This window comes from Oncorhynchus nerka, linkage group LG6, assembly GCF_034236695.1.
Source record: "Oncorhynchus nerka isolate Pitt River linkage group LG6, Oner_Uvic_2.0, whole genome shotgun sequence".
Taxonomy (NCBI): domain Eukaryota; kingdom Metazoa; phylum Chordata; class Actinopteri; order Salmoniformes; family Salmonidae; genus Oncorhynchus; species Oncorhynchus nerka.
Genome location: NC_088401.1, coordinates 11,742,877 through 11,755,419, shown reverse-complemented (window position 1 = coordinate 11,755,419; position 12,543 = coordinate 11,742,877). Strand labels below are relative to the sequence as shown.

The following is a 12,543-nucleotide window of genomic DNA, read 5'->3' as shown; positions in this document are numbered from 1 at the left end:
TTAGTTAGGAGGAAACAACTTAGTTAGGGGAAACAACTTAGTTAGGGGAACAACTTAGTTAGGGGGAAACAACTTAGTTAGGAGGAAACTTAGTTAGGAGGAAACAACTTAGTTAGGAGGAAACAACTTAGTTAGGGGGAAACAACTTAGTTAGGGGGAAACAACTTAGTTAGGGGGAAACAACTTAGTTAGGGGAAACAACTTAGTTAGGAGGAAACAACTTAGTTAGGGGAAACAACTTAGTTACAACTTAGTTAGGGGAAACAACTTAGTTAGGGGAAACAACTTAGTTAGGAGGAAACAACTTAGTTAGGGGAAACAACTTAGTTAGGGGAAACAACTTAGTTAGGAGGAAACAACTTAGTTAGGGGGAAACAACTTAGTTAGGAGGAAACAACTTAGTTAGGAGGAAACAACTTAGTTAGCGGGAAACAACTTAGTTAGGGGGGGAACAACTTAGTTAGGGGAAACAACTTAGTTAGGGGAAACAACTTAGTTAGGGGAAACAAAACAACACAGTGAGGGGAACAACTTAGTTAGTGGGAAACAACTTAGTTAGGGGGAACAAACACAGTTAGGAGGAAACAACTTAGGAGGAAACAACTTATTTAGGGAAACAACTTAGTTAGGGGAAACAACTTAGTTAGGAGGAAACAACTTAGTTAGGGGAAACAACTTAGTTAGGAGGAAACAACTTAGGGGAACAACTTAGTTAGGGGAAACAACTTAGTTAGGAGGAAACAACTTAGTTAGGGGGGAAACAAACACAGTGAGGGGGAACAACTTAGTTAGGAGGAAACAACTTAGTTAGGGGGAAACAACTTAGTTAGGGGGAAACAACTTAGTTAGGAGGAAACAACTTAGGGGGAACAACTTAGTTAGGGGGGAAACAACTTAGTTAGGAGGAAACAACTTAGTTAGGGGGGAAACAAACACAGTGAGGGGGAACAACTTAGTTAGGAGGAAACAACTTAGTTAGGAGGAAACAACTTAGTTAGGGGGAAACAACTTAGTTAGGGGGAAACAACTTAGTTAGGGGGAAACAACTTAGTTAGGGGGAAACAACTTAGTTAGGGGGAAACAACTTAGTTAGTGGGGAAAACAACTTAGTTAGGGGGAAACATCTTAGTTAGGAGGAAACAACTTATTTTTTATTTATTTTTTTATTTCACCTTTATTTAACCAGGTAGGCTAGTTGAGAACAAGTTCTCATTTGCAACTGCGACCTGGCCAAGATAAAGCATAGCAGTGTGAACAGACAACACAGAGTTACACATGGAGTAAACAATTAACAAGTCAATAACACAGTAGAAAAAAAATGGGCAGTCTATATACAATATGTGCAAAAGGCATGAGGAGGTAGGCAAATAATACAATTTTGCAGATTAACACTGGAATGATAAATGATCAGATGGTCATGTACAGGTAGAGATATTGGTGTGCAAAAGAGCAGAAAAGTAAAAAAATTTTTTTTTAAAAACAGTATAAAAACAGTATGGGAATGAGGTAGGTGAAAATGGGTGGGCTATTTACCAATAGACTATGTACAGCTGCAGCGATCGGTTAGCTGCTCGGATAGCTGATGTTTGAAGTTGGTGAGGGAGATAAAAGTCTCCAACTTCAGCAATTTTTGCAGTTCGTTCCAGTCACAGGCAGCAGAGTACTGGAACGAAAGGAGGCCAAATGAGGTGTTGGCTTTAGGGATGATCAGTGAGATACACCTGCTGGAGCGCGTGCTACGGATGGGTGTTGCCATCGTGACCAGTGAACTGAGATAAGGCGGAGCTTTACCTAGCATGGACTTGTAGATGACCTGGAGCCAGTGGGTCTGGCGACGAATATGTAGCGAGGGCCAGCCGACTAGAGCATACAAGTCGCAGTGGTGGGTGGTATAAGGTGCTTTGGTGACAAAACGGATGGCACTATGATAGACTGCATCCAGTTTGCTGAGTAGAGTGTTGGAAGCCATTTTGTAGATGACATCGCCGAAGTCGAGGATCGGTAGGATAGTCAGTTTTACTAGGGTAAGCTTGGCGGCGTGAGTGAAGGAGGCTTTGTTGTGGAATAGAAAGCCGACTCTTGATTTGATTTTCGATTGGAGATGTTTGATGTGAGTCTGGAAGGAGAGTTTGCAGTCTAGCCAGACACCTAGGTACTTATAGATGTCCACATATTCAAGGTCGGAACCATCCAGGGTGGTGATGCTAGTCGGGCATGCGGGTGCAGGCAGCGATCGGTTGAAAAGCATGCATTTGGTTTTACTCGCGTTTAAGAGCAGTTGGAGGCCACGGAAGGAGTGCTGTATGGTATTGAAGCTCGTTTGGAGGTTAGATAGCACAGTGTCCAATGACGGGCCGAAAGTATATAGAATGGTGTCGTCTGCGTAGAGGTGGATCAGGAATCGCCCACAGCAAGAGCAACATCATTGATATATACAGAGAAAAGAGTCGGCCCGAGAATTGAACCCTGTGGCACCCCCATAGAGACTGCCAGAGGACCGGACAGCATGCCCTCCGATTTGACACACTGAACTCTGTCTGCAAAGTAATTGGTGAACCAGGCAAGGCAGTCATCCGAGAAACCGAGGCTATTGAGTCTGCCGATAAGAATATGGTGATTGACAGAGTCGAAAGCCTTGGCGAGGTCGATGAAGACGGCTGCACAGTACTGTCTTTTATCGATGGCGGTTATGATATCGTTTAGTACCTTGAGCTAGGGGGGAAACAACTTAGTTAGGGGAAACAACTTAGTTAGGGGGGAAACAACTTAGTTAGGGGAAACAACTTAGTTAGGAGGAAACAACTTAGTTAGGGGGAAACAACTTAGTTAGGGGAAACAACTTAGTTAGGGGGAACAACTTAGTTAGTGGGAAACAACTTAGTTAGGGGAAACAAACACTTAGTTAGGGGGAAACAAACACAGTGAGGGGGAACAACTTAGTTAGGGGAAACAACTTATTTTAGGGGGAAACAACTTAGTTAGGAGGAAACAACTTAGTTAGGGAAACAACTTAGTTAGGGGAAACAACTTAGTTAGGGGAAACAACTTAGTTAAGGGGGGGAACAACTTAGTTAGGGGGAAACAACTTAGTTAGGAGGAAACAACTTAGGGGGAACAACTTAGTTAGGGGGGAAACAACTTAGTTAGGAGGAAACAACTTAGTTAGGGGGGAAACAAACACAGTGAGGGGGAACAACTTAGTTAGGAGGAAACAACTTAGTTAGGGGGGAAACAACTTAGTTAGGGGGGAAACAACTTAGTTAGGGGGAAACAACTTAGTTCGGGGGAAACAACTTAGTTAGTGGGGAAAACAACTTAGTTAGGGGGAAACAACTTAGTTAGGAGGAAACAACTTAGTTAGGGGAAACAACTTAGTTAGGAGGGAAACAACTTAGTTCACACACTGTGAGGACCTGAGCCGTAGGACTACCTGGCCTGATGACTCCTGGCTGTGCCCAGTCCACCTGGTCTTGCTGCTGCTCGAGCTTCAACTGTTCTGCCTGCGGCTATGAAACCCTGACCTGTTCACCAGACGTGCTACCTTGTCCTGGACCTGCTGTTTTCATCTCTCTCTGTCTCTCTCTCGCACTCTCTTACACACTCTCTCCTCCCTACCTCCCTCCCTCCCTCACTCCCTCATGGCCCATTTACAGTGTGTGAACATTTAGAGGAATATGATTTTTGAATGGCAGCCTGACTCACAGCCAGAAGACTGTAAAGTGGTTAGATGGTGCTTCCTATATCCATTAGTTATGACTAAGATAGAGACATGAGAGAGAACCTTCCACGTCTCCAGCACTAACCTCAACCTGAGGAACATGGAGCTGCCTTCCACGTCTCCAGCACTAACCTCAACCTGAGGAACATGGAGCTGCCTTCCACGTCTCCAGCACTAACCTCAACCTGAGGAACATGGAGCTGCCTTCCACGTCTCCAGCACTAACCTCAACCTGAGGAACATGGAGCTGCCTTCAGGCAATTACATAAATGACAAAAAGGTCATGTTTTGCTCCCTTCCCAAGACAGTCTATCCCACCGATTATATCTGCCGTTTCTCAAAAAGAGGGACAGGATATGGGGACAACGGCAATATCCTCTGCCATCGCAGCTATTCCTTACACAGCGGTAGGTAGATAAATCTGTTATTACAGATACATCGACCTGCGCTTCACCACCAGTTTACCACCATTTCATTTGGGTCTGTCTGTCTGTCAGTCTCTCTCCCGAGCAGATTAACTGAGCAGAGAAAACAAGTAATAGCTTATGGTACAAAGCCAGACTAGATTTAACTGAAAAACCACAGACTCTGATTAGATCTAACTGAAGAACCACAGACTCTGATTAGATCTAACTGAAGAACCACAGACTCTGATTAGATCTAACTGAAGAACCACAGACTCTGGTTAGATCTAACTGAAGAACCACAGACTCTGATTGGATCTAACTGAAGAACCACAGACTCTGATTAGATCTAACTGAAGAACCACAGACTCTGATTAGATCTAACTGAAGAACCACAGACTCTGATTAGATCTAACTGAAGATCCACAGACTCTGATTAGATCTAACTGAAGATCCACAGACTCTGATTAGATCTAACTGAAGATCCACAGACTGATTAGATCTAACTGAAGAACCACAGACTCTGATTGGATCTAACTGAAAATCCACAGACTCTGATTGGATCTAACTGAAGATCCATAGACTCTGATTAGATCTAACTGAAGATCCACAGACTGATTAGATCTAACTGAAGATCTACAGACTCTGGCAACAGATTGTTTCTAACTGAAGAACCACAGACTTGTTTGTTTGTTAGTGGATCCACAGATTTTAGATCTAACTGAAGATCCACAGACTCTGCAATTGTTTGTTGTTTGTTTGTGTGTTTTGTGTGTGTGTGTGTGTGTGTGTGTGTGTGTGTGTGTGTGTGTGTGTGTGTGTGTGTGTGTGTGTGTGTGTGTGTGTGTGTGTGTGTGTGTGTGTGTGTGTGTGTGTGTGTGTGTGTGTGTGTGTGTGTGTGTGTGTGTGTGTGTGTGTGGAGGTTAGGCAGAGGGTGCAGTGTGGGCGCTGAATAGAGAAATGCTATTCAATTCCGCTGTCTGACACACTACAGAGAGTGAGACAAAATGGGACAAATACCAAATTGAGACTGCATGCAGAATTCTGCAAAAATATCCTCTGTGTACAGTCATGGCCAAAGGTTTTGAGAAAGACACAAATTTTAATTTCCACAAAGTCTGCTGCCTCAGTTTGTGTGATGGCAATTTGCATATACTCCAGAATGATATGAAGAGTGATCAAATGAATTGCAAAGTCCCTCTTTTCCATGCTACTGAACTGAATCCCCCCCAAAAAAACTTCTCTGTTGAATCCCCTTTCCAATTGTTTGGGGCATCCAGAGAAAAGTTTGTCGGGAGAAGACAAGGTGAGCGCTACCATCAGTCCTGTGTCATGCCAACAGTAAAGCATCCTGAGACCATTCATGTGTGGGGTTGCTTCTCAGCCAAGGGAGTGGGCTCACTCACAATTTTGCCTAAGAACACAGCCATGAATAAAGAATGGTACCAACACATCCTCCGAGAGCAACTTCTCCCAACCATCCAGGAACAGTTTGGTGATGAACAATGCCTTTTCCAGCATGTTGGAGCACCAAGCCATAAGGCAAAAAAACTAAGTGGCTTGGGGAACAAAACATCGATATTTTGGGTACATGGCCAGGAAACTCCCCAGACCTTAATCCCATTGAGAACTTGTGGTCAATCCTCAAGAGGCGGGTGGACAAACAAAAACCCACAAATTATGACAAACTCCAAGCATTGATTATGCAAGAATGGGCTGCCATCAGTCAGGATGTGGCCCAGAAGTTAATTGACAGCATGCCAGGGTGGATTGCAGAGGTCTTGAAAAAGAAGGGTCAACACTGCAAATATTGACTCTTTGCATCAACTTCATGTAATTGTCAATAAAAGCCTTTGACACTTATGAAATGCTTGTAATTATACTTCAGTATTCCATAGTAACATCTGACAAAAATAGCTAAAGACACTGAAGCAACAAACTTTGTGGAAATTAATATGCGTGTCATTTTAAAACTTTTTGCCACGACTGTACAACGTAAAACACAAAATAATGCATGCAGAGCAGAATTAGGCCGATACCCACTAATTATCAAAATCCAGAAAAGAACCGTTAAATTCTACAACCACCTAAAAGGAAGCGATTCACACACCTTCCATAACAAAGCAATCACCTACAGAAAGATGAACCTGGAGAAGAGTCCCCTAAGCAAGCTGGTCCTGGGGCTCTGTTCACAAACAGACCCCACAGAGCCCCAGGACAGCAACGCAATTTAACCCAACCAAATCACGAGAAAACAAAAAGATAATTACTTGACACATTGGAAAGAATTAACAAAAAAACTGAGCAAACTAGAATGCTATTTGGCCCTAAACAGAGAGTACACAGTGGCAGAATACCTGACCCTTGAGACTGACCCAAACTTAAGGAAAGCTTTGACTATGCACAGACTCGGTGAGCATAGCCTTGCTATTGAGAAAGGCCGCCATAGGCAGAACTGGCTTTCAAGAGAAGACAGGCTATGTGCACACTGCTGACAAAATTAGGTGGAAACTGAGCTGCACATCCTAACCTCCTGCCCAATGTATGACCATATTAGAGACACATATTTCCCTCAGATTACACAGATCCACTAAGAATTCGAAAACAAACCTGATTTTGATAAACTCCCACATCTACTGGGTGAAATACCACAGTGTGCCATCACTGCAGCAAGATTTGTGACCTGTTGCCACAAGAAAAGGTTAACCAGTGAATAACAAACAACATTGTAAATACAACTCATATTTATGCTTATTTATTTTACCTTGTGTACTTTAACCATTTGTACATTGTTACAACACTGTATATATACATAATATGACATTTGTAATGTCTTTATTATTTTGGAACTTCTGTGAGTGTAATGTTTACTGTTCATTTGTATTGTTTATTTCACTTTTGTATATTATCTACTTCACTTGCTTTGGCAATGTTGACATCTGTTTCCCATGCCAATAAAGCCCCTTAGGGAGAGGGAGAGAGAGAGAGGCTAACAGATGAAGGAGTAAGCAGGTTCTCGGAAAGTGGAGAAGAGATGACAGAGAAGGAGAGAGTGGCAAAGATTAGGGAGAGGGAAAGAGATGAGAGAGGAAGAGAGGTATGAAAGACTGAGATGAGGAAGAGAGGTATGAAAGACTGAGATGAGGAAGAGAGGTATGAAAGACTGAGATGAGGTAGAGAGGTACGAAGGACTGAGATGAGGAAGAGAGGTACGAAAGACTGAGATGAGGAAGAGAGGTATGAAAGACTGAGATGAGGTAGAGAGGTATGAAAGACTGAGATGAGGTAGAGAGGTAAGAAAGAGAAAGAGGGATGAGGGGGAGAGGTGAGGTGAGGGGGAGGAGATTAGAGAAGGAGGAGATGAGAGAGGGAGGAGATGAGAGAGGGAGGAGATGAGAGAGGGAGGGAGAGATAAGAGAGAGGGAGGAGGTGAGAGAGGGAGGGAGAGAAGAGAGAGGGAGGAGATGAGAAAGGGAGATGTGAAAGGGAGGCAATGAGAGAGGGAGGTGAGAGAGGGAGAAACAATAGAGAGGGAGAAACAAGAGAGAGGGAGAGACAAGAGGGAGGAGATGAGAAAGGGAGAGGTGTGAAAGGGAGGCGATGAGAGAGGGAGGAGGATGGAGAGATGGAGAGATGAGAGACAAGAGAGAGGGAGGACAGCCATAGTGATACTGAAGGACCATCCAACAACAGCCATAGTGATATTGAAGGACCATCCAACAACAGCCATAGTGATATTGAAGGACCGTCCAACAACAGCCATAGTGATACTGAAGGACCATCCAACAACAGCCATAGTGATACTGAAGGACCATCCAACAACAGCAATAGTGATATTGAAGGACCATCCAACAACAGCCATAGTGATACTGAAGGACCATCCAACAACAGCCATAGTGATATTGAAGGACCATCCAACAACAGCCATAGTGATATTGGGGGAAAGATACATAGTAATATTTACAGTAAGATCAGCTTTGTGTATTACCCCCTGATGGTTTTTGGTTCATTTACACGTTAGCAGGGGTACCACCGATAAGGTTCAACGCTGAAACAGTCAAGCACCAAGACTGGAGAGACTGGAGAAGAAACTGCCAGTATCAGACCGTTATCCTCGTGTCTCAGTCTGTCAGTCAGTCACCACATGCTTTTTCAGAGGTGAAACACGACCAACACAGTGTGGTTTCATAACTGGGATTCAAACAACAAGCTGGGGGAGGTTGACAGAGTGAAACAAATAACCACCATGATGAAAGGTAGCTGGCCTGCCATAGCCTCCTCCACAACAGCCTTGGGAGAAAGAGGGATGAGGGGGAAAGGTGAGGTGAGGGGGAGGAGATGAGAGAGGGAGGAGATGAGAGAGGGAGGGAGGAGATGAGAGAGGGAGAGACAAGAGGAAGGAGATGAGAGAGGGAGAGGTGTGAAAGGGAGGAGATGGGAGAGGGAGAGGTGTGAAAGGGAGGAGATGAGAGAGGGAGAGGTGTGAAAGGGAGGAGATGAGAGCTGGGCGAGGTTGACAGAGTGAAACAAATAACCACCATGATGAAAGGTAGCTGGCCTGCCATAGCCACCTCCACAACAGCCTTGGGAGAAAGAGGGATGAGGGGGAGAGGTGAGGTGAGGGGGAGGAGATGAGAGAGGGAGGAGATGAGAGAGGGAGAGACAAGAGGGAGGAGATGAGAGAGGGAGAGGTGTGAAAGGGAGGAGATGAGAGAGGGAGAGACAAGAGGGAGGAGATGAGAGAGGGAGAGACAAGAGGAAGGAGATGAGAGAGGGAGAGGTGTGAAAGGGAGGAGATGAGAGAGGGAGAGGTGTGAAAGGGAGGAGATGAGAGAGGGAGAGGTGTGAAAGGGAGGAGATGAGAGAGGGAGAGACAAGAGGGAGGAGATGAGAGAGGGAGAGGTGTGAAAGGGAGGAGATGGGAGAGGGAGGAGGTGAGAGATGGAGGAGATGAGAGAGGGAGAGGTGTGAAAGGGAGGAGATGAGAGAGGGAGGAGGTGAGAGATGGAGGAGATGAGAGAGGGAAAGGTGTGAAAGGGAGGAGATGAGAGCTGGGCGAGGTTGACAGAGTGAAACAAATAACCACCATGATGAAAGGTAGCTGGCCTGCCATAGCCACCTCCACAACAGCCTTGGGACTATGATGTTCAATCTGACATGTTGGTCAAAATATGATTATTCACATAGAGTTGCTCTTTAGAAAGTCCTCCACATGTGCAACATGTCCGATTTGTGGAAAAGTCCATTTTAAGGTGGAAAAAAATCCATTAAGAATCAGAAAGCAAACAACTTTGATGCTTGGTGCTATAAGGTTCCATCTGCTAACCAAGCACACAATGCCAGGTTGTCACTAAAAAATGATTGTATGTAAAGGTGTCATGAAAGAGGAAGACATAACCAAACAGTTCTGAGATCTGGAACTTGAACAAAAAAAAGGACTCTCTGATAGAACCTTTGTCCCAAGTCTTTGATTATTGATATAGGTTCTTGTCCTCTTTTGCAATTATATTGAACACAAATATAAACACAACATGCAACAATTTCAAAGATTTTACTGAGTTACAGTTCTTAGAAGAAAATCAGTCAATTTAAAGAAATTCATTTGGCCCATAATCTATGGATTTCACATGACTGAGCAGGGGCACAGACATAGGTGGGCCTGGGAAGGCATAGGCCCACCCACTGGGGAGCCAGGTCCACTGACTGGGGAGCCAGGCCCATCCAATCAGAATGAGTTTTTCCTGACAAATGGGTTTTATTACAGACAGAATTTTCCCTCTGCATTCACCCCCCCTCCCCCAGACGAACCAGCACAGCAGGTGAAGAGGCCGGATGTAGAGGTCCTGACCTGCGATTGTGAGGCCGGCTTATGGTAGGGAAATTAAGATTCAATTCTCTTGACACATCTCTGCTGGACATTCCTGTAGTCAGTATGCCAATTGAACGCTCCCTCGAAGCTTGAGAAATCTGTGGCATTCTGTTTTGTGACAAAACTGCACATTTTAGAGTGGCCTTTTATTGTACCCAGCACAAGTTGCACCTGTGTAAAGACCATGCTGTTTAATCAGCTTCTTGATTTTCCATACCTGTCACGTGGATGGATTTTTTTTGTCAAATGAGAAATGCTCACTAACAGGGATACAAACAAATTTGTGGACAAAATTTGAGAGAAATAAGCTTTTTGTGTGTATGGTTGTCACGTCCTGACCTTAGTTCCTTTTTTATGTCTCTATTTTAGTTTGGTCAGGGCGTGAGTTGGGGTGGGCATTCTATGTTTTGTGTTCTATGTTTTCTATTTCTATGTGTTTGGCCTGGTATGGTTCCTAATCAGAGGCAGCTGGCAATCGTTAACTCTGATTGAGAACCATACTTAGGCAGCCTGTTTTCCCACTATGATTTGTGGGTAGTTGCGTTCTGTCTTTGTATTAGTTACCAGATGGAACTGTTTCGGTTGTTCTTTTCGTTTACATTGTAGTGTTCAGTTTAATAAAATGAGGAACACTTACCACGCTGCATATTTGTCCGATCCTTCCTACTCCTCAGAAGAGGAGGAAAACCGTTACAATGGAACATTTCTGGATTTTTTTTATTTCAGTTCATGAAAAATGGGACCAATACTTGTTGCGTTTATATTTATGTTCAGTATACTTGGATTTTTTTAACAATTTTTTCAGAAGAATGTCCTTCACTTAAGCTCTTTATGATTAAACAAAAGGGTAAATACAGGTGCCTTAGAGAGCATGTTTAAGCTTATAGTCATAAAGTCACTGAATTAATAGTGAATTATCTAACGGACAGTTGCAGCGAAGCAGTGTGCCAGATCACACTATACACACTATACATATGAATAGCAATGTAACTAGAGTGCTTTAATAAAATGGAAGTAGTGGATAAGGTGTGTTTTTTTCTCTCTTTTGTTTCATCATAAAAAAATGAATGACAAAAGTCTTATTCTAAAATCTTAACGCATGAACACAATGTCATGATGATGCGGGAGGCGGTGAGAATGGAGGCAGACATCATTAGCCATCATCGCCCATCATGGTCAGAGGGACATGTTTCTGCTCTACAGTCATCCTGGAATGTAACGGTGCTGTAAAAATACACCAGCTGTCTTTCTGACACAGGGAACATCAGGCAGACACACTGTGGGTGACAGCGTGTACCATTATCATTACCAGGTACTATTGGTAACCTGCTGTCCAGTCGGTGGTACAGGTCACTGTAGCCTATGTCGTGTAAAGTGCTTTGAGCACATAGACAAGTGTTATAAACATAATCCGTTGATATTATTATAAGTGTATTAAATCAAATCAAATATACATTGTATTGGTCCCATACATGTGTTTAGCAGATGGTATAGCGGGTGTAGCAAAATGCTAGTGTTACTACCGTGTTATAACTTATATAACTTCGCGATCAATACAACTCTGACCAGAGATATAGCAACCTAGGCTACATTATACACATAGCCTGCCTCTCATAACCACTCGGATACTATCCAGTCTTTATCAAAAACACAACCTATATCCATCAAAGCCTTGGCAAACAGCTGTTGTCAACGATAGAGTTGACTGTGATCTGACACTTATCCTAAATTATAACTTTTGACAACATAGTTATCGATGTGGTGATAAAGAATATATATAAAAAGAGTCCCATTTATTGCAAGATAATAATATACGTGAATCTTCAACAAATTCAAACATTGTCATTGCCATCATATTCTGTTAAATGTTACATATCTTACATTCTAACGAAACAAATCTTAACTAAATGCAACCACTGAAGGAAAGTTAATCATATTGTTTTGGTCATCTGTTATTTTCCTCTGTAAAGCTCACAGCAGGACAGCTGCCTACGGAGCAACTAAACCTCTTCTAATCCAGCTTCCAGTGCCCCTGACTCCCCTGCGCTGACCGCAAATACCTCTCCGTGGAAGTGTCACTCACCCCTAGTTTCTTACTCCGTATCCGCACGTATCCCTGTTTCACTATATCATTGAAGTTGGAGGCCATGGTCAGCGTGGTCCGCCACTGCCCCAGAAAAGTAACCTCCTTTTCGGCCACAAAAAAAGTCTACCACCGCGGAATCAGTCCGATATCCACAACATAAAAGCAACACGGCAACCTGCTGCGGTGTCAATGCTCGGGCAACAGCCGGCGTCGGCGCAGCGGCGCGTTCCATCAAGCAGTAGGGAGATACCATTCGTCAGCTGATTTCATTCAGACTATGGATAGAACGGGTGGGTGGGGGGGGGCTCTTCCTGGAACGCACCATCACCTCTTCTTCAGGGGAGCAGCAGGCAGTGCGCGTAAAACAGAAGGCTTCGCTATGCACAATGATCTCTCTTCTCAAATCAAATCACATGTTATTTGACACATGCGATGAATACAACTGACGTAGACTTTACCGTGAAAT

The 12,543-nt window shown here is 43.7% G+C and overlaps 1 protein-coding gene across 1 annotated transcript in view; it reads right to left on the bottom strand.

Moving 5' to 3' along the window:
- LOC135572160 (docking protein 6-like) overlaps window positions 1-12,294 on the bottom strand; it is a 114,930-nt gene extending 102,636 nt beyond the window's left edge. Inside the window, exon 1 of the mRNA XM_065019267.1 lies at window positions 12,075-12,294. Coding sequence (XP_064875339.1) covers window positions 12,075-12,140 — 66 coding nt within the window. The 5' untranslated portion in view covers window positions 12,141-12,294. The remainder of the gene's footprint in view (window positions 1-12,074) is intronic.
- Window positions 12,295-12,543: the final 249 nt, after the last annotated feature.